General features: G+C 33.6%; 1 protein-coding gene across 1 annotated transcript; it reads left to right on the top strand.

Annotated features, from left to right (window-relative positions):
- Positions 1-1,268: 1,268 nt before the first annotated feature.
- On the top strand, positions 1,269-3,863 carry LOC138694203 (piggyBac transposable element-derived protein 4-like). The gene is made up of 2 exons (XM_069817763.1): positions 1,269-1,401; positions 1,492-3,863. Exon 2 carries the CDS (start codon positions 1,501-1,503, stop codon positions 3,262-3,264), a length of 1,764 nt encoding a protein of 587 aa, XP_069673864.1. The 5' UTR covers positions 1,269-1,401; positions 1,492-1,500; the 3' UTR covers positions 3,265-3,863.
- The last annotated feature ends 20,117 nt before the right edge of the window (positions 3,864-23,980 follow it).

Here is a 23,980-nt window from a genome sequence, read left to right as displayed (position 1 = left end):
AGATATCGAGGGGGAAGAACGATCAAAATTATTACATACATTACAGACTACCGAAAGTGCAAATATCTAGATTATTTACTATGTATAAATTAATTTATTATTTCTTTATTGAGGGTCCTTACAGGGAGTTATCCCCAATTACAAGCACACCAACATAAAGAAATACAAACAACAAATTAAAAACAAATCATTCATAAACATGTGCTGTAAACACAAAGTTTACAAAAGTTCAGTGTATATACTAATGTGATAAACTTCTAATTTCCAAATACGTAAACTGAATTGACAGATGTATAGGGCTACATAAAAAAAATTAAGTACAGTTATTAAAGAGGTATTCAATTGAAGACAGTCGTGTAGGCCTAAATAAATAGTGTTCAAATTTAATGTATGGGCTATTCCATCTCAAATCGACAGAAATATAGAGAAAATTGACCTTGCATTTTTTAAATACAATGAAACTTCTTCTGTCCGTTGACAACTGTAATACAATGCTTTGTGCAAAGTTTGAGGCATCAGAACTTAATAGTGTTTAAATTAAAAATATTTTAATTTATCGTATTTTCACAAAATTAGCAAATTTAAACTGTTGTGGCTCCGAAACCCTTTCACCCAATCATCAAAATCATGGTTTATTTTGATGCTGAGAAATTAAAGTTTATATTGACATGTAAACAGTTTTTCTTACTTTTTATGGAAATAGAGGAATTTAGATTTTTCTTCATTAAGACGCCTTTGCCCACGAAAAAATATTTTTAAATTATATGGTTAGATTCCGCATTGAAAGTACAAATAAACATATTTTTTACTGGCGCACCGTTGAAAAGAAAGTATTGAAAATATCAAATAAAGAAAATAAATAGTACGCGCGTGAACTAACCAGCTGACTGTGAGACGGGACCTAGCAGAGACAAGCAAGGCCAGGAGACAAAACATGTGATGTTTCGTCTAATAGCGCATAGCTGGGCTAGCTTTATCACAAGTTTTCATAAACACAGGAATAAAGTGACGCCCAACGCTCGCTTATCTCCAGTGCGTGCGGTATATACTGCTCCGTTCAAGTCTAGGCGTGTGAAAATAATTCACTTTGTCCGCCCTTCTGTCTTGCTCTTATCTGTGTTTACGGCATCCCACTCCAGCACTTAACCCTTCAGTACTCGCGTGGATTACAATAGTAATCCACTGATATTTAATCCTGTATTACGTCACCGCCTGCAGCACTGCGTAGCTGAGCGTCAATGCAATTTCTCGTTACAGTCTAAGTGAGGCATTACTGGTGTTTAGACGTATTTGTCGCAACGCTTTGGAAAGTTATACGGAGTTTTATCAAGTTATACGCAGTTTTTCCGAGTGGATTACCATTGTAATCCACGCGAGTACTGACGTCAGTTTCTTACTCAGGTAAGTGAAATAGTTTTTATATGGTTATGAGTGATGCAATGCAGGAACTTTATGAAAAAAGTGTGTGATATTGTTCCATCCTCTTTGTAGTTGGCTCCAATGGGCACGGAAAATACAAGCAATATTTGCAAGTGGCTAGATGAAGATCTGGATGTTGGCATTGAAAATGAAAGTGATGATGAAAGCAACAAAGAAGATCTTTTGAATGAAGTTCACGATTCTAATTCAGAACAAGACAATGAGGAGGAGGATGATGATTATGGTGATGGTGATGAAAGACTAATGTCTATAAATGATGGAAACTGCTATACGGGAAGAGACAACACTACAATTTGGCAGGAAGAACCAGTATCTCTACGAGGGAGAAGAAGAGCACAAAATATAGTGATTCATTTACCGGGCCCTAAAAGAGCTGCAAAAAATGCGCGGACACACACAGAGTGTTTTGACTGCTTTATTGATCAGACAATAATCAATGTAATAGTAAGGCGTACTAATATTTATATTGAAAAAGTGAAGCGTAATTACGGACGTGACAGAGATTGCAAATTAACAAATGACGTTGAAATTCGAGCACTCTTAGGTATTTTGTATCTTGCTGGTGCTTTGAAATCGGGAAGACTGAACGTAAGAGAACTATGGGATAAAAATGGCACAGGTATAGAGTCAATTTACCTGACTATGACCTACAATAGATTCCAATTTTTGTTACGATGTCTACGCTTTGATAACATTCATGACAGGCAGGAAAGGAAAGAAATTGATAAACTGGCTGCTGTACGTGAAGTGTTCGAGTTATTTGTTCAGAATTCACAAAGGTGCTACATTCCAAGCGAATATGTAACTACAGACGAGCAGTTGGTTGCATTCAGAGGACGATGTCCCATGAAAGTGTATATACCTACTAAACCAGCAAAATATGGGATCAAAATTTTTGCTATGGTGGATGTGAAAACATATTACACTCATAACTTGGAAATTTATGCTGGTATTCAACCAGATGGTCCATTTCACCAAAGTAACAGTGCACATGCAGTGGTGAAGAGGCTGGTTCATCCCATCAAAGGAACAGGAAGAAATGTGACCACCGATAACTGGTTCACGAGCATACCTCTGTGTTTAGATCTTCTAGAAAATGACAAAATTACACTTGTAGGAACCTTGAAAAAAAACAAAAGAGAAATCCCTCCTCATTTCACAACTACTCAAGACAGGGAAGTTAACAGTACATTGTTTGGATTCAATGAAAACTGCACAATTATTTCGTATGTACCGAAGAAAAACAAAACAGTGTTAGCATTATCAACCATGCATTATGATAAGGCAATGGATGAGGAAACAGGAGGAAGCCAGAAGCCTGAAATAATATTTTTTTATAATAGAACTAAATGTGCTGTGGATGTCCTGGACCAGTTATGCTCAGCCTATGATGTAAGCAGAAATTCACGCCGCTGGCCTCTGACTATTTTCTTTGACATACTGAACATAGCAGGTGTCAATGCTCTTGTTGTTTATTCTGCAAACAAACAAAAAATTCTACGGAAAAACTTCCTAAAAACCCTTGCTCTGAACCTAATGAAGCCACTAATTTCCGAGCGTATCACCCAACAGACAATTCCAAGAGAAATAAAGAGAAGAGGAGAGCAACTGTTAGGCATTCCACAAACAGGTCAAGAAGAAGGAACACGGCCAGAAGGTATTGGTAGGTGCTACATGTGTGGTAGAACAAGAAACAAGAGCACAAGACAATCTTGTTCCCAGTGCTTGAAGAGAATTTGTCCTACTCATTCAGATGTAATTTGTTTGAACTGTGTAGAAGATATGCATAGGCCTACTCAGATAATTGAATCAGATGTAGATTAGACTCACGTGTGTAAAGTGTGAAATGCAAACATAAACATGAAAGTGCATCAATATCCTTCTTACAATACACAAAAACATCTGTAAAATATTATAAGTGAAGTGAGAATGATTGTTACATCCCTGAATTTTTTCATTGCTACACCCCTGAGTGAGGTATTCGGTTATCAAATATGACGTAAGTAAGGTCAGCAGTAGTGAACTTGCGTTTCCCGTGGGAGAGATTAAGAGAGATCAAGAGTTCAGATGACCTTCAAACATCGAGTGAGCAACAATGCTAGATAACCTACATAATTATGATAGTGAACTAACTCATAACTATGATGCAACAATAAATTATGACTCAAAGACACGACCAGTGTTGAAATATTATGCAAACATGTCACTTGAATGCAATTTGTGTACTATCCATTTCATTATTAATATTTATATTTAATACGTTCCGTTATGCGTACCATATCTATTCTTATTACTGTAATAACTGAAAACAATATATTTCTTAACATTTAAATCTAATTCCAATGTTTAAACATTGTCTGTAAACAAAAACAAATGTGGATTACCATTGTAATCCAGGTGAGTACTGGCGTTACGGAATTTAACGCGAGTAACGAAGGGTTAAGCACGGGAAGGAATCGAACGTCCGTTATGCTCTCATTCTTTGACATCACTGGACTACTGTAATACTTGTTTAGTTTTTTGAGGTGACTGTCCAGAGCGCATAAACACTCGGGCATGCATGTTTACTCTTATGTCCTACCCATTCCACTGCGACAGAGATAACAGCCGATCTTGCAGCAGTGAGGAACTCGATCTCCACTTCACATTAAGAAAATCCATCTGCCAAAATCCCTGGCGCGACCTATACATACAGCAGTTACGCAGTCTAAAATGCAGAGTTTTGGTCATAAAATTCATGCATTTCACTAGTAATTTGAAGTATTCATAGTCGATATTTCATCCGGAAAGACGACGGAAATCACGTGTACTAAACGAATTATATATTACGTGTTGTCTACGTAATTCCCGTCGCCTGCACGAGCAATTTCTGCAAAACTTCATTGGTTTCATGATGTCTCGTAATACTGATTTAGTTTTCTTTCGCTTACATTTAGTCAGAAGACTCAAATTTTAGTGACAGAACACAAATTACGAACGAAACGTCACGTTGATTCGAGATTCTCGTTGCATTTAGTTCTCCTGTTACAGTAGAATAATGTCTTTTAATACATTATCATAATGACCAGAAAGGAGCAGGATAACATTGCATAACGTAATATTTCACAAAGGTGTTAATTCATAGAATTCTACGACCAAATCTTCCTACATAAATGTAGCCATGAAACCATAAGGCATCGCATTTATACATACAAATCTCTCACCTGTTCCCGCTTTTAAATATTATAGAGATAAGATGAGATAAATATAGCCTGTTGTGTCCCATGAAGGGCAAAGGCCTCCCTAAATTAGGGAAAGCTCAATTTGCCTACGTGATGAGCTAGTTCACGTTAGACGTGATATTTAAGTCTAGGAACTTGATTTTTTTAACAATAAATCTCTCACTGACTTTCACAATTGAATGCATAATAAATTATTTTAATAAGACTTGTCTAGGAGTAGATGTAGACGCGAATGTTTCTATATAAGAGTAAGGTGGACAGTATTGCATAGCATTCGGGAATTATATTGAGGGAAGATAAGGAAGGTAAATAGTTGTAAACACTGTACATCAGAAAAGATGGATGAAGAAATAGACAGAAGCAAATTTAAACTTTAGATAATTGGCAGATTGGGGGAGACATAGATAAGAGAAATATAAAGGATATATGATGGAATGTAAGCAAGGTAGTGGTGGACCGTATGCAGAAATGTGAGGGAAACCACTACCTAAAAGACGTATGATTACAATAAATATGAATATGAATATGAATTTGAATATGAATATGAATAAGACTTCCATGTGTCGTAAGCAATACAGACAATTAATATTGTGTCATATTTTATGCTATGCAACGTCTTTCATCACGAAGCAAAAAGTACATACAAATTTGGGTTACTTCTTCCCAAATAGGCAAATTTAATAAAATTCCATTGCTTACTGCACAAAAACTAATTTCTGGATATATCTAAGCAGTTTCAAATGCAGCAGTAGAGACTTAAAAATCATTAATTCACCAGTATATTTGCAATATTCGTTGCTGCCATTCCATCTGGGAATATAACGAAAATTACAAGCGCTTCACAAATTAGGCTATTGATAGGTACTTATTTTATATTTCATTCCATTCGTCGGACTTAGAAATTTCAGTTAAATTGGAAGTGGTAGAGGCTCATAATATGACGTTTTATTCATATAATATATATTCTCATTGAGTAGATTTCCTAAAATTTAAATGAAATGACTATAATAATGCCTCAATTTTCCTTGAGAAAACCCAATTTATTAACGGAAAACATATATGCCTCCTTGGTCTTGAGGTAGCGTTCTGGACTCCTAATGAAAGTGACCCTTGTTCGATTCCAGGTCGTGAAGTCAAGGGGATATAATTTGAAACGTTCTGCATGGACTGCTTGTCTGTCCATTGTATCAGTGTGTGTGGTGTCTCGCAATGGCCCTCGGGTAAACTAACCCAGTGAACGGGGGAGTCCTGCAAAGTGTGCTTTTGTTCAGTAGAGTTGTGGCTCTAGACACAATAAGCCTCAGGTTGCGGCGACGAAAATATAAAAAAAAAAAACGGAAAGACAGGAATTGATATTTTTTCTGCCGCACTCAAACCTACTTGCCAACAAAAAAGTGCTATTCTATAACCCACAATGATAATATGAACAGAAAAGAATGGAAAACAATTCCATCGCAATATATTTATAAAGTGCTTAAACAAATAGTTGGCCTAAGAGAAATCGATACACAGATATGTAGCCATTAAAGCACACGAAAACACATATATAGCAAATATGTCACTTTGATTTCTAAATGACATAGAATTTGTGTAGTGTTATTGGAATGAAAAATGGCATTACTGTGATGTAATGCACAATAGTAATTATGAACAAATCGCATAAAGGTACTTAATAATAAATTCATATTTTCCAAGTGCAATAAAGGAATGAAAATTTCATTTCTTACTTCAAAATTTCGATTTTATTTACATAATTAGACAGTTTCAAATTTAGACAAATGGATTTCCATTCCAAATTCACCCATAATTTTCTAGTGTTCATGTTTGATATTTCATCTGGAATGAAAACGAAAATCATTATTATATCTGATGGGTCATCTCTAACGTGTAATAACCTACACTTAATCCCCGTCGCCTGTCCCAGGAATCTCAGTAAAACGTTTTTCATCCATGTGGTGTTACATTATTTACCTAGCTTTCCCTTCGTTTAAATAATTCAGAAGCCCCGACTTTATATCAAACAGCTGGAATTATAAACAGAAACACACTAGAATTTGATATTTTCTCCTGTTCCACTCACTTCTCATGTCAACTTTCCAGTTGGCCTACTATCCCTTCAATCATTATCATTACATTGATAGGACGAAAAGTGACAGTGACTGGAATAGAAAGAAGTGTGTAAACACTGCATACTAGGAAATTTAATAAGATTTCTATTCACAGAATTCTATAGCGAAAATATATTCCTACAGAAGAAAAGTTATTAAAACTCACGATAACGCTTAGATTGCACTATCCAGCGCCACGTGAACTAGTAAGTATCGTAGAGAATCCATAGTCGATTTCCTTTTTTAGATGTGGTTTAGAAACTCATGTATTAGTCTTATATTCATATTCAGTAGAATGCATCAAAATCCAGAGAAGAAACACTATATTTTTAATGGAAAACATGATTATTCGGCTTTTTCTTCAGCAATCAAATCACTAACCTACAAACCAACACTATTCTATAACTCACAATAGTATAATAAAAATAAAGAAACGAGAAATAGACTGAGATAACATCGTGCACCAGAATTGTAGCTATTGAAGCACACGAGAACGCATAAATCGCATACAAATCACATGAAATTGTAAATGTCATGGGATGCATGTAGAGCGAGTGGAATAGAAAAATATTACCACCACGATTTAGATCAGACGAATTTGTCATTCATTTCCAACGTAACACCTCCATACAAACAGCAAAAAGGTAATTAATTAGGCTTCTTCCAAACAGACTATTGAATGTTAAATTTTATTTATTACTGCACATGTTCTATTCACACCACATAATAAAGCAATGTCAAATGCAGTTTTTCGACTTACAATGCATGAAGTTCACCAGTAGATTTTTAGTAATCATCGTTGATATTCCTTCTAGAAAGACAGCGTAAATCAAGCGTCCAACACGAATGATATGTTACGTGCTGTCCACTTAATTCACGTCGTCTGCCCGAGGAATCTCAGAACAAAACTGTTTGTTCAAATAATGTATCACATTAACGCTTAATAATTCTTTTCGCTGATATTCAGACAAAGGCTCCAATTTTGATTAAAGAACAGAATTAATTTACCAATAATCACTTTTATTTGACTTCCTTGTTGCATTCAATTCTCTTGAATTCAGTAGAGTACTCTCCTTCAAACATCATAAAATGAACAGAATTAAACGGAAAAGCACTCCATAAGATAACATATCACAAAGTAGTAATTTCATAGACTTACATAAACAATATATCTACACATTTTAAACACAGATTTATGGACGTTAAAAATCCATGAATTTCACGAGAAAAATTGCACTATATATACAACCTTTACTTTTCATCTGCAGAGACAATGAAAATTAAAAGCTTCAAACGAACTATATATTGCGTAGTTTACATTTAATTCCTGTCGCCCGCCAAAGCAGTCTCAATTAAAATAAGTTTGTTACATGTTGTCTCAAAATAATGATTGTATTGTATTGTATTTATTAACATTCCATGGTATTCATACATGCTTACAGCTAGAATATGGAACAAGTCAAAAAACTTAATACTATTATAAAATCTTAATTTATAGTCACAGTCTAGATGAAATATATACAGACGAGATTTACAATATAGTCTACTAGTACAACACATAGTTTTAGTATCAATTTCATGAAGTGTTATTGAATGTCATGAATTCACCTACAGAATAGAATGCGTGAGAAATTAGGTACTTCTTTAATTTGGCCCTAAATAATTTTATGTTTTGAGTTTCATTTTTTATATCGATAGAGAGGCTATTAAAAATTTTTACTGCCATATAACGCACTCCTTTTTGATAGCACGATAGACTTTCCGATGGAGTATGAAAGTCATTTTTTGACGTGTATTTATGCTATGAACTGTTGAATTAGTTACAAAGTTTTCACGATTACATACGAGGAAGACTATTAATGAAAAGATATACTGACAAGCCATGGGCATTATTTGTAGTTTTTTGAAAATAGTCCTACGCGATTCCCTAGATTTGGCACCTACTATTATTCTAATTACTCTTTTTTGTAATAGAAATATATTGTTACTATCTGTGGAATTTCCCCAGAATATTATTCCAAAACTCATTACCGAGTGGAAGTATGCAAAGTATATTGTTTTTAAGGTATTGGTATTTACTATCTTTTGCATAGATCTAATAGCAAATCAAGCTGAATTTAGTTTGGGGGTAATTTCTTTAATATGATTTTTCCAATTTAACACATTATCGATTTTTAAGCCAAGAAATTTGGTTGTTGTTGTTTCTAATAGGAATCTATTGTTAATTATTGCGCTAGAAATTTGCGACGTTGAATTTGGACAGGATTTAAATTGAATTATGTTATTCTAATTACTCTTTTTTGTAATAGAAATATATTGTTACTATCTGTGGAATTTCCCCAGAATATTATTCCAAAACTCATTACCGAGTGGAAGTATGCAAAGTATATTGTTTTTAAGGTATTGATATTTACTATCTTTTGTTGTTTGAGATATACCCATTTTTTCTTTTCCGATGAATATGTTGTCTATTGCAGTAGCTGAATCCCCTTGTATTCTGGTCGGAAAGTTTACTGTGTAAATTAAATTGAAGGATGCTAGCAATGAATTTAGTTGATCTTTCCTATTGCTTTCTGTTAGATAATCGACATTGATGTCTCCGCAAATAATGTATTCACGTTTCAGTTTGTGTAAGTATTCTAGTGCCTTTTCCAATAAATGAATAAATTTTTCGTAGTCTCCAGATGGTGCTCTATATAGACATATTATAATGAAATTATATGTTTCATTTTCTAATTCAACAGCACAAAATCTAAATCCCTGTCTTTGCAAAAATGTGAAAGATCAATATTTTTTAATTTAAGGTCAGATTTGAGAAATACACTCACGCCTCCATCCTCAAGAGTTTGTCTGCAGTAACTAGCACCTAATTTATATCCTTCCGGTGAGAGAGACAATATTTCCTGTTGTTTCATATGGTGTTCGGTAATACATAGCACATTCGGATTTAAATGTTCGGAAACTAAGGATGCAAGGAGTACATCAGCCTTATTTCTTATACTTCTTATATTCTGATGGAATACACTGAATGTTGATTGTATTACGATTTGTTGATTCTGTTTATTATTATTATTATTATTATTATTATTGTTGTCATTTTGACTTTTTTTATTTACCCTAAAAAAGGACAAGCCCTATGACGGATTACAACAGGAATTTTATTGTCACACTTGCCATGGTCACATTGAAGACTGTCAGCAATGAGACGCGTTAGCGAGTCCTTGCCTCGAGAATTCAAATGCAGTCCATGATTAGTGTATTCCTCTCTTACAAGTCACGTATACATTCACATTCAGAAGTATACTTCAAATTTCAGTTGATATACTAAAATTAGTACCAGAAACACGTATTGAATTGGTTCTTCTGCTGCACTTAATACACTTGTCAACAAACCAGTACTATTACATATTACTTATGAACAGAAAGGAATGGGAAACCATTGCATCCTAACGGTTTTCTAAAGAGCTCAAACATTTGGTCTAACACGATATTTTCCTCCTTAAATATAGCTATTACAGCACACGACAAAGCATTCATCGGACACATGTTACTTGAATTTGAAAATGTCGTAGGACCTTTGCACAATAAATGGTATTGGAAATGTCACCACCGCGATGTATAATACACAAATGTGTTTCGTTTATCCTAGCTACGCTACACCTTTCAACAGACTGCATAATTCCAAATTAAATCAAAATTGCTATATTCCAAATAGACTAATGATGGTAAATTTTCTTTTCTTACTGCACATGAGCTATTTATTTACATAGACTAGTTACACAGTCTCAAATGCATGGTTTTGGCCATAAAATTCATGCATTTCACCAATAATTTGAAGTTTTTATCGTCAATATTTCATCCGGAAAGACGACGGAAATCACGTGTACCACACGAATTATGTATTACGTGTTGTCTACGTAATTCCTGTCGCCTGCCCGAGCAATTTTCGTAAATTTCATTGCTTTCATGATGCCTCGTAATACTGATTTAGTCTTCTTTTCGCTTACATTTTGTCAGAAGTCTCGAATTTTAGTGACAGAACACAAATTGCGAACGAAACGTCACGTTGATTCGAGCTTCTCGTTGCATTTATTTCTCCTGTCACAGTAGAAGAATGTCTTTTAACACACTGCCATAATATGACCATAAAAGACCAGGAAAACTTTGCATAACCTAATTTTTTTTACACAGATGTCAATTCATAGATTCCTACGGCGAAATATTCCTACAAAAATGTAGCCTTTAAACCAAAAGGCAACGTATAATACACACACATCTGTCAGGTGTTCCCGCTTGTAAATATTATAGATAGTTCATAGTAAATTATTTTAATAAGACTTGTCTGTATTGTAAGCAAAACGGACAATTAATATTATGTCACTTTTATGCTATGCAACGCCTTTCATCAGGAAGCATAAAGTTCATACAAATTAAGCTTACTTCTTCCGAAATAGGGAAATGGAATAAAATACCATTGCATACTACACAAAAGCTAGTTTAAATATATATCTAAGCAGTTTCAAATGCAGGAGTGAGGACTTAAAAACAATTAATTCACCAGTAAGCCACCGACGTGTCTCAGTCTGTTAAGGTGCTTGCCTACCGGTCTGCATTTGCGCTCGGGCGCGAATTCGATCCCCGCATGTGCTAATTACCGGGTTGAGTTTTTTCCGAGATTTTTCCCAACCGTAAGGTGAATGCCAGGTAATCTACGGCGAATCCTCGGCCTCATCTCGCCAAATACCATCTCGCTATCACCAATCTCATCGACGCTAAATAAACTCCTAGTTGATACAGCGTCGTTAAATGAGGGGTTCATAACCAGAGTGGACCAAGTCCATATGAAAAATTCTGAGAAATTGAGTCTTAAAGTACTGGCTCACGCTTAGCAACCTTCACCTTGCATAGGAAATGCTGCCTTCTCTGGATTAACAAATGAGTTATGGACTTTGTTTGTTATGGCAATGAATAAATCTATGTTTTCTTCATCCGAGATTTATTAATCCACAAATTGCTCACTGGTGGACTTGGTCCACTCTGGTTGTGAGCCCCTCAAATAACCAACTAATAAAAAATCACCTCTATATTTGCAATATCTGTTGCTGCCAATTCATGTGGATTTATAACGAAAATTAAAAGCATTTCACAAACTACTGTCGGCATTTAATTCCGTTCCTCGACCTTTGAAACCTCAGTTAAATTCGGTTTGATAGAGTGTCATAATATAATGTTTTACTCATATATTCATTCACGTTTGGCAGAATTCATAAAATTTCAGTGGAGCAAGTAAAATAATGCCTCAAATTTCCTTGGGAAAACTGCAAATATTAACTAAGACTTTTGATTTGATTTTTACTGCTGCACTCAATATACTTGCAAAAAACAATACTATTTTATATTTCAGAATGTTGGTATGGACAGAAAGGAACGGGAAAGTATTCCATTCCAACATATTAATGAAGTGCACAAAAAATAAACAGCCTAAGAAAAATCGTACCTCAGGAATGTACGTATTAAGTCATACAAAACGCATTTATCGTAAACTTGTATTTGTAAATAACATAGATTGTGTGTAGCGTGATTGGAATAAGAAATGTCACCATAACTAGGCCGTTTCAAATTCAGGGAAATTAACTTCCAATGCAAAATTTAACCCATAGATTTCCAGTATTCATGGTTGGCATTTCATCTGGTAAGGCAACGGAAATCATATCTACCATAAAGGTCATACATGACGTGTAGCAGGCTACATTTAATTCCCGTCTCTTCTCCCAGAAATCTCATTAAAACTTCATTTCTTCTATGTGCTCTTATATTATTCATCTAGGTTTCTTTTCTTGTAATTAAGTGAAAACCCTCGATTTTCGGTGATAAAACTGAAATTATAAACAGAAACACACTTGGATTTGACGTTTTCTGTTCCAATCACTTAACATATCACCCAATCACTTGACATAACAACTGTCCTGTAGGTCTATTATCCCTTCAGTCATTATCATAATTTGAACATGAAGAAAAGTGACCATCATTGGAACAGAAAGAAGCGTGTAACCATTGCATACCGGATTATTTAAAAAAGAGCGCAATTCATATAATGCTGTAATGAGTAGATAATAAAAACCCACGACAATGTTTAGGTTTCACTATTGAGCGTTACCTGAACTAGCAAAAATCAGAGAGAATCCGTAGTAAATTTCATTTTTTGATCTCTCAAAATCACACTTTAATCCGATATTCAAATTCAGTAGAATGCTTCAAAATCTAGATAAAACACTATATCTTTTACGGAACATATTTAATCAGCTTTTTGTGCTGCAATCAATTTACTACCCCACAAACCAACAACATTCCATAACACACAACAATGTTATGAAAATAAAGAAACGGAAATATATATATAAAACCTAAGACAACATCTCACTCCAGAATTGTAGCTATTGAAACACAGAACAGAAGAATAAATTAGTGTTATTTATTAACTACGTAACACCTTACTAGAGACCGCAAAAAGCTAATTAATATTATAATAGCCTTCTTCCAAACAGGCTATTGGATGTGAAATTTTACTTTTACTGCACACGTTCTATTCACACTACATAAAAAAGCATATTCAAATGCAGATTAAGGAATTACAATGCATGTAGTTCACCAGAAGATTTGTAATATTCATCGTTGACATTCCTTCTAGAAAGACAGCGGAAATTAAGTATACTACACAAAATGATATATTACGTGCAGTCCACTTAATTTCCGTCGCCTTCCCGAGGAATCTTTGAAGAAATTTCTTTGTTCTATGATGTCCCATAATATCATTTTATGATTCTTTTCATTGATATTCAGACATAAAACTCGAATTTAGATGAAATAACTGAATTTATGTACGAATGATCACATTAACTTGACCTCTTTGTTTTATTCAATTGAAACCATTGGAGTACTTTCCTTTAACACATCATAAAATGAACAGAATTAAATAGAAAATTAATGCATAAGAGAATGTTTCTCAAAGTGGTAGTTTCATAGATTACTATGAAAAAATGCTCCTGTAGAATAGCAGCTATTAAATTCTTGAACAACGCATAATTCGTACAAATCTCTCACCTGGAATTGTAGATATAGGAAATTGTTGAAATAAAAATTGCCTATCTATATCACGATTCAGGCCAGACAAGCGACCGGTTGAAAAGAAATGGACTATAATCCACTTTCAAGAATTTCGAGAAAAGTAACTTAAAAATGATTTTCATTTTTGCTTTTTCTATCCGACTTTATTTTTCATATTATTACTCGACCACATAGATGACAAGATTGATATATATATATATATATATATATATATATATATATATATATATTTCTTTTCTTATTGGTGTATAAGAAATTCTTCCATACATTTTCTGTATCTAAAATCACCATAATTTTAATCCTTGCATACACTTGTAAACTTTTGTTCCTGATAAAACCTGTTTTGCAATAGAGATGTAAAGCAATTGTAAACATTGACGTAAACTTTGTACACAATACCTAATAAATAAGTAAAGCAATCAATTTATTTGACACTTACATAATAAATCAGCAAATGAACAGAAGATTAAAGACGTGAAAGTGTGAAGGAATGAATGAATGAATGAATGAATGAATGAATGAATGAATGAATGAATGAATGAATTGACTATATTCTTAACCAAATAACTCACCAAGAATATAAAAATAAACATGATTATGTAATAATTGATTTACAAAAAAATTCAACCTTAATGTAGATTATTATATTATCCAGCTGTGGTTTCAACTTTTAATTCAAATCCCAAAACTCTTAATATAGAAGCCAAGTTGCTACTTAATTCAGCGAATTCATGATCAGACAAATTATATTATTAAAAGGCTTGATTCTAAAACCTGCTGTATCATTGTCATACGTTTACAGCAACGAGCTTTAAAATAAATGAACCAATCTGTAAATATCTGCTTATCCTTATCTTAATGACATTCGATACCATTCCACATAACAAATAATATACTAGAGTACGCCATAGTTTACAAATTAAAATATGAGATAATAGGTTTTTGCGGGAAAAAAAATAAAATAGAAGGTTTTGAAAAAAATAATTGTAAATTTGAATATTATTTTCAGTGACAAACAGCAGTAATTAGCAAAAAGCATAAATTTTCCGTTGGATTCACAGAGTAAGACATACGTATATCATGCTATTACGTCAAAATCGGTTTTGATCATTATAGCTGATTCAGGAATCAAAGCATGCAGTTATACCTTATCATTTCAAAAACAGCGTAACTAAATAATCACTTCAATCTTTACAGTAACTGCGAATAAACTTAACGCAAACCAGCTGAGAGATCGGTTGCTACATTCTTTCACATGAAATGATGCATTTGTGTAAGAAGTGAAACAAAACAGCTGCCAAACACAGCAAATTATGAAATTTATAATTTAAATAATATCAGATTCAGAAGTATACTTCAAATTTCAGACGAAATACTCAAATTAATACCGCAAAGATAAACTGAGTTGTTCTTCTGCTGCACTCGATACACTTGCCAACAAACCAATGCTATTCTTTAAGCCACAATTACAATATGAACATAAAGAAACGGGAGAACATTGCATCGTACGAGAGTTATAAAATGCTCAAACAAGTATACGTCCTCCACAATTGTAGCTATTAAAGCACACAAAGCATATACAGTAAACACGTTGCTTCAATTTGTATATAACATGGAATGTCTGTAGTGTGATCAGAATAAAATAATATCACCACTGTGATGTAAAACATAATAATTATGGGTCACTTATTAGCTACGCAAAACTTGCAAAACACCGTATAAAGTTAATTAATTTTTAATTCATTTCTTCAATTAGACTAAAGGAATGAAAATTTTAATCCTTACTGCATGTGAGCACCTTAATTTACATAACTATTCAGTTTCATATCCACGGAAATCGACTTCAAATGCAAAACTTCGCCCTTAAATTACCAGTACTCATCGTTGCCATTTGTGGAGCTTTTTAGCAAAAGGTATCAGATCCAACTGGAGAAATTTTACAGGAGAGCACAAAAAAAAAAAAAAAAAAAAACCGCACTGAAGCTACAATACTGTAACTATTGCAATACATCAATATTTGGTTTAGGTTTTATCTAGAATTATATTGAACTTTAAAAATGAAACAAATGTCTCATGGCACAGGAGAGTATATTTCCATAAAAAATGTAAGGACTTATCGCCTAAAAGTCTTATTGTATATTATTTTTAAAAGTTGAAGCCTTAATGTACTATTATTTCTTATTATTCATTCAATAAAGTTCATGTACTGTATGTTTGTTAAATAACACTTTATTTCGGGTTTCAATGCCTAGATACTCTAATTTAAGAAGTCCCAGACTTTGTATGCAATAACGATTTAAGTTTTCCATAATTTATTTACAAATATTTAAAAATGGATTGTGTATCAATTATAACAGATTTTTTATTTAAATGCTTTATACAGTCTGAAGTATTATACAAAATAAATTAGCGAGTGTATGTTTTAATACAATTTTTACATTGTTCTAAAACTTGGTCATCGTTTTCTCAAAACATGGGTTTTCAACTTAAGCTGTTATTGCACTCAGCGCCTCGTTTGTGTAAAAATTAAACACGGTCTAACAAATGTAGAAAGTTGTGCTTTAAAATGGCAAGATAAGTCGCTTCAATTTCATAAGTATACATTAAAATTTTTCTTCAGTAGGCTGTTCTGTACATGAGAAAGTGTCAACAGTAATGTGGTGGGGATGGGAATATAGAGAATTGGAGATATTTTTCACAGTTACGCTCCAAATGGCCTTGGGCAAATAAGGTAACCAGGTTGGCTTCGCTATCACCATTTGTTCGCCCTTTATAGGATGTAAGTACTACAATTGCGCAGACTTTTTTGTGAGATTTTTTTTTTTCATTTGAGAATAATATTTTAATTAGGAATTTTTGCAAGGAATAATCAGAAACTGAGAAAGAATTATTTATTCCTTTACAGTTTTAAATAAAATGAATGGTTTTCTAGCAAATTAGAGAGATTAACACATATCGTTATCCACGTAAATATGAATTTTTTGGTTGCTACAGAATACGTCTGTTACGGTAACAATTAATATTAGAGGAGAAACATTCGCTCCGGCGCCCTGAATCGAACCCGGGTCCTTAGTTCTACGTACCAAGCGCTCCAAACATTGAGCTACGCCGAAGTTCAATCCACAGCACTGGATCGAATCTCTCTCCTTCAGTGTTTTTCCCCTTTGTGGCCTGACTCCAAGTTCGACATGTAGGTCTATGTTGACTTTTTTCAAGTCAATTGCCATTATACAAGGAGTGCATTCAGTCGAGTGACTTGGTGGCCGGGATTCCACAGTAATATGCACTGTTGCTCTAAGAATCTACGTAAAGATTATTCTTTTTGTCCTACAGAATACGTCTGTTACGGTAACAATTAATGTTAGAGAAGAAAAATTCGCTCCGGCGCCAGGGATCGAACCGGGTCCTTGATTCTACGTACCAAGCGCTCTTTTTTAATTGGTTATTTAACGACGCTGCATCAACTACGAGGTTTTTTAGCGTCGATGAGATTGGTGACAGCGAGATGGTATTTGGCGAGATGAGGCCGAGGATTCGCCATAGATTATCTGGCATTCATCTTACAGTTGGGGAAAGCCTCGGAAAAACCCAACCAGGTAGTCAACCCAAGCGGGATCGAACCCGCGCCCGAGCGCAACTTCAGACCGGCAGGCAAGCACCTTAACCGACTGAGCCACGCCGGTGGCTCCAAGCGCTATAACCAATGAGCTATGCCGAAGTTAAATCCACAGCACCGGATCGAATCCCTCTCCTGCCTACCGTAACAGAACTGGAAGAAAAACACGGAGAGGGATTCGATCCGGTGCTGTGTATTAGAGATGGGGAAAGTTGTTATTTTCTCGTAACAGTTCCAACTGTTCCGGTTCCACGAAAATACTAGGTTCCAAATAACAGTTCCAAAATAACAGTACCATCATATATTATATAGCCTACGCCGAAGTTCGCTCCACAGCACCGGATAGAATCCCTCTCCTCCAGTGTTTTTCCCTTTGTGGCCTAACTCCATGTTGTTACCATAACAGATAAATTCTGTAGGATCAGAAATTAATTTTTACATTATATATATATATAATGTAAAAATTAACATTACATTATATACATATATATATAATGTAAAAATTAATTTCTGATCCTACAGAATTATATATATAATTTGGAAACTGTACCAAAATAAAACACACCAGGAATGGACGAAACTCCTCCAGAGTCAAGTCCCTAAATTCAGTTCTGTCATTCTGTGAAGCGTACGACACAATTTTATTTATGTTAAAACTCTTTAGTCAAAGTATTTTATGCAAACATTTGGGTAAAAAAAGGCAAATGTATAAATCGAGGGCCATGAGAAAGTCCAGAAGTCATACTGACAGTATTCATTCATTCATTCATTCATTCATTCATTTTATTCCATAGATCTTACATGAGCAATGAAGCTTTAAGATGTGGAACATGTCAACATTTTACAATATTACAATTACAATTTTTACAAATTTTTATAGTTTTACAATTTAGTAATTTTCTACAATTTTTACAATTTTGTACAATTTTTTTTACATTTTTTTACATTTTGGCGAGATGTAGTGAGATGAGATGAGGTCCAAGGATTCGCCAAAATATTACCCGGCATTTGCCTTTTCGGTGGGGGAAACCTCGGAAAAACCCAACCAGGTAATCAAATCAAAGGGGTTGATGCCAAGGACTCGCCATAGACCATCCGGCTTCAGTCCCACGGCTGGGGAAAACCTCCGAAGAAACCAAAGTCCAAAGGGGGATCCAACCCAAGCCCGAACGCAGCTCCGGATCAGCAGCCCAGCGAGTCTGTCGACTGAGCTACATCGATGGCTCTACTAAAAGTATACAATACATAGCCAATCAGATTATTAAATTTACAAACGCAAACGATCATTCATAAGTTGAGCTATATTATAATACAAAACAATTTAATTAAATTTAAGGCATAAACAATTCAACTAGTTGCGATATACAGAAATTGATAATACATATCATGCAAACTACTTCAAATTACAAACACAAACAATTTATCAGTAGAGCTATATAGATTACTATTCAATTTAAAGCATATACAATTCATCGGCCAAAACTATACAAATATATACAATACAAAGTAGCATACTTTCATTAAGCTATACAAATTTGTGCAATTAATCTCAAGTAGATTAATTCAATTTATAATCATAAACAATTCATCAGTTGAGCTATACATATTACCATTCAATTTACAGTAGGTCTATATACAATTCATCAGTAGAGCTACACAGACTAGTAATCATTTTAAGAACATATACAATTCATCAGCCAAACTATACAAACATATACAATCAAATTAGTTCAATTTACAAACTTATTTTCGTTAAGCTATACAATTCATATGAAGTAGATTAATTCAATTTATAAGCTTAAACAATTCATCAGTTGACCTATACAGTATACTATTCAATTTACAGTACATACAATTAATAAGTTATGCTAAACAAAAAATAGAATACATAGTAAACAGATTAAGTCAATACAAAAACATATTTTAGTTGAGCTATATAAAATTGTACATGTCATTTAAGTAGAATAATTCAATTCACAAGCATAAACAATTCATCAATTGTGTAGAAGGTATGAGTATGTAGAAATTTGGTTAATTCTTTTCTGAACCTTTTCTCGTTGTTCTTCAAATCTTTAAGATAATTAGGCAGTGCATTGAAGACTATTATACATGAATAGCGAACTCCTTTTTTAAAACAGCTTAGACTAACAGAGGGTAGATGAAGATCTGATTTATGTCTTGTATTAAAATGATGAATGTCTTGATTAGTACTGAATTTATCTTGGTTCTTAATATACAGCATCATTAGGGAAAGAATGTATTCACAAGGTAAAGTCAAGATTTCTAAGTTTCGGAAAATATTTTTACATGAGGTCCTTTTATGCACACCGGCCATTATTCTTATAGCTTTCTTTTGTAAAACAAAAACGTGTTTAGCTTCAGACGAGTTACCCCAGAATATTAATCCATATTTCATTACAGAGTGAAAATATGCAAAGTATGACATTTTAAGTAAGTTTATATCACCAATAGTAGATAATGATCTTAATGCATAACAGGCAGAGCTCAATTTAAGAGTAATACATTCTATATGCATTTTCCAGTTCAAGTGATTATCCAATTCTAAACCAAGAAACTTTGTGCTTATAGATTCTTTGAGATGAGTTCCATTTAATCGAATACTGTAGGAAACCTGAGCACTATTGTGTGTACTAAATTTGACTGCACTGGTTTTATCAACATTAAGTGCTAGTTTATTTGCATGGAACCATTCATTCATTAGATTCAGCACTGTATTAGAAGTGTTTATAAAATGATCGTATTGTTTGCTTGAAATAATTACACTTGTATCATCTGCAAATAAAATTACATGGGATGAATTGTTTATGGTCAAGGCTAAATCATTAATATAAACTAGAAACAACAATGGACCTAAAATTGACCCCTGCGGAACACCATGTTTAATATTTCTAAATTCTGAATAAGTAACTTTATGACTATTTGGTACATTTATTTCTACTTTTTGTTTTCTATTTGATAAGTACGATGTAAACCAACCCAACATCTCATCTTTAATACCATAAAACTTCAATTTTTTTACTAATATACTATGGTCTACACATTCAAATGCTTTAGCCAAGTCAAAAAATCCCACCTACATGTAGTTTCGAATGTAATGAATTTAGTATTTCATCATCCACCAAACTAAAAGCAGCATTCTCTGTCGATTTTTGTTTTCTAAATCCAAACTGTTCTAAAACTAATATATTGTTGGACTCCAGGTAATGATATAATCTATTATACATAACTTTCTCAAACACTTTTGAAAATGTTGTTAATAATGATATGAGTCTGTAATTAGCAATAGTTCATTTATCTCCTTTTTTGTATATTGGTTTTACTATTGAATATTTGAATCTTTCTGGAAAAATACCACATTGCATTGACAAATTGCATAGATAGCTTAACGGAGGGGATAATATTTCAGAACAAGCTTTCAGAACTTTACTTGGAATTTCATCATATCCAGAGGAATATTTTGTTTTTAGTTGTTTTATCACATGCATGATTTCTGCTGCGGTAGTGGGAATAAATTTGAGACGTAAAAACTCAGTGTTAAATGCATCAGTTAGGTAACCAAGTGCAGCATCTTCTGCACAATCTTGAATGTTTAAGTTCTGAATAATATTTATATAGAAGTCGTTAAAATGATTTGCAATTGATTTTGGGTTATCTATTTTACTATCATTGATTTTAATGCAAGTAATATTTTCACTCTTTGAATATCGATTAGTTTCATTTTTAATAATATCCCAAATAGTTTTAATCTTATTATCTGAATTTTGTATTTTTTCATTCAGATACATTTTCTTTGCATCTTTTATAACTTTTGTCAAAGTTTTACAGTAATTATTGTAGTAATTAAGAACATGAGGATCATCACTATTCCTACTCATTAAATATAGTTTCCTTTTTCTAGCACATGATATTTTAATTCCCTGAGTTATCCACATGTTTTTACTTTTACATTTTTTCACCACCTTGACTGGAAAACATTCATTGAAATAATTCGTAAATGTAGTGAAAAATGCATTAAATTTAGTATTAATATCAATGGTATCGGTACTATATACATTTTCCCAAGATTCATTTTGTAGACATGTATTTAAATGATGAAGAGATTCAGCATTTATAATCCTTTTTTTTATTTTTAGATTAACACTTTGGAATTTTTCACTCATATTGAAAACACTTAGAATTTGTGCATCGCGATCAGACAGGCCATTGACTAATGGTACTGTTGAATAGGAATTCAATCTACTTTTATCTATAAATATATTATCAATGGCAGTACTACTTCCAGCTTGTGTTCTGGTTGGAAAATTTACTGTGTGACTAAGATTATAAGTTTCAAGAAGTGAGTTTAATTTTCTTTTACGTGAGCTTTCTGATAGATAATCTATGTTTATGTCACCACAGATTACAAATTCGGTATATGGTTTATAAAGTCTTTTCAATAATGAATCTAAGTTAGTTGTAAATTTCTTATAATCTCCGATTGGCGCCCTATAAACACATAAGATAATTAAATTTGATATCTCATAACCAATTTGTATTCCACAGATTTCAATATCTTGTTCAAGGCAAAAATCAGATATATCAATTTTACTAAATAATAGATCCTCTCTGATAAAAATACAGGCACCCCCTTTTTGGAAGACATGTCTACAGAAATGAGAACCTAATACATATCCACGTAAAGACAGTTGTAGTATTTCCTGTTGCTTCATATGATGTTCAGTTATACATAATATCTGAGGTTTATGATTTTGAGTTGCTAAAGAAGTGATCAATTCATCAGTTTTTTGTTTTAATCCCCTAATATTTTGATGAAAAATAGTGAAGTTACTGTGTTCATTACTAGAAACATCAGAGAATTCACAATTTAGTTGAACTTGTTTCAAACACCTTACTGGTGGGAGGTTTAACCTAAAAAAGGAGAAGCCCTAGCATTAACTAACACAGGAATATTACAACTCTGCTTTTTAACATGGCTGCCTCTGATGCTATTAGCAATAAGAACCGAAAGGTGCTCCTTGCCTCTACCATTCAGACACCACGAAACCAGTTACGTTATATTTATGCACGACGCCAGTTCAGGATTAAAAGTTGGTATTGATTGTGTCCCTGAAAATTGTTAAAAGTAGCCAGATCTAGTGACAAATTTGCTAAATTGATAACACTGCAGCAAAGGTTGTCATCAAAGAGTTTGTAATACTTACATATTACAAACTCTTTGGTTGTCATAATGTAGTGCCATACACGGCCGTATTGATGCTAGCTTCGCTTCACCTTTACAAGCGAAGGTAGCATCAGGTCGGCCGTGTTCCATAACATCGGGTATATTGTAAAATGTAACAGCAAGTATTTTGTATAACAGGTACAGTACTACTAGCACAGTCTAGTATATACAATCGCGAAGCTTGGGGTGATTTTTGCATTTCTCGCCATAGTTGCTAGACGCTTGGAGCGCTGTGTGTACTAGGAACAATAGACTGTGTCACTGGCATCGTGATCTAATACAGGCCGTAAGGCAGACCATGTGACTCGCTTAAACCGATCACGAAGGGTGGCGTTTGAACCATATAAATTAATTGGAATGCATAAAAAGTAACATATATTTCTCTAAAATGTAGTGTAATTGCATTAATAAAATTTAAAACAATGATTAGGAGACGCTTCAGACATAATTCCTTGCGAGTTAAGGTGTAATATTATTTTTGGTATGAAAATTACGTTGTTCGTATGTGTAATACACCTACCTGCCTTTATTTCGATTAAAGGAGCAGTCCGCGATAAAATTAAGTTGGCTTTAATCAAACACGTTTTTCAATCTAAGTAGAATGTAATTTACCGCATGTCAATGCGAGGCATGGTTCTTGAGTTACTGACTCCGCTCAAATACTTATGACGTCATAGCCACTGAACTGTTGTGATTGCGTAGTAGGCCGAGAACATCCCGAGTGCAGTGCTCTGTATTAAATAATCTTCTCGCGCCGTAGTACACGTGAACAGAATTTCGGACTTAGTGGTGATTGAGTGAAGTCATATTTTGCTTTTCATTTAATCATAAAATAGCACATACCAACGTTGTGGTTTTATGTAGGGCTATTTTCTTTCATATGAACGATTTTGAACTACAGTAGACTAAACAGGAAAAATTGTATCGTAATACAGTTTAAAATGCCGTGGTGTTGTGATTTTTCGTGTTCAGAGGGAAGAACTAAAGCACAACATGGAGAAGGGGTATCATTTCATGTATTGCCGAGCAGAGAAAAGTCACCGCAAATATTTAAAACATGGGTGAAGAAAATCAACAGAAAAGGTTTTACACCATCGCATACTGCTGTTGTGTGTTCTAATCATTTCCATGAAATTAATTTTGAAGAATCGTCTATATTAAAAAAACTTTCAATAGAACTCTTATGAAAATGAAGAAAACTGCTGTCCCTTATTTTTGAAAGGAGAAT

Source organism: Periplaneta americana, unplaced genomic scaffold, assembly GCF_040183065.1.
Source record: "Periplaneta americana isolate PAMFEO1 unplaced genomic scaffold, P.americana_PAMFEO1_priV1 scaffold_84, whole genome shotgun sequence".
NCBI classification, from domain to species: Eukaryota; Metazoa; Arthropoda; class Insecta; order Blattodea; family Blattidae; genus Periplaneta; species Periplaneta americana.
The sequence above is the reverse complement of the archived record's forward strand: the minus strand, read 5'-3'. Positions and strand labels throughout refer to the sequence as shown.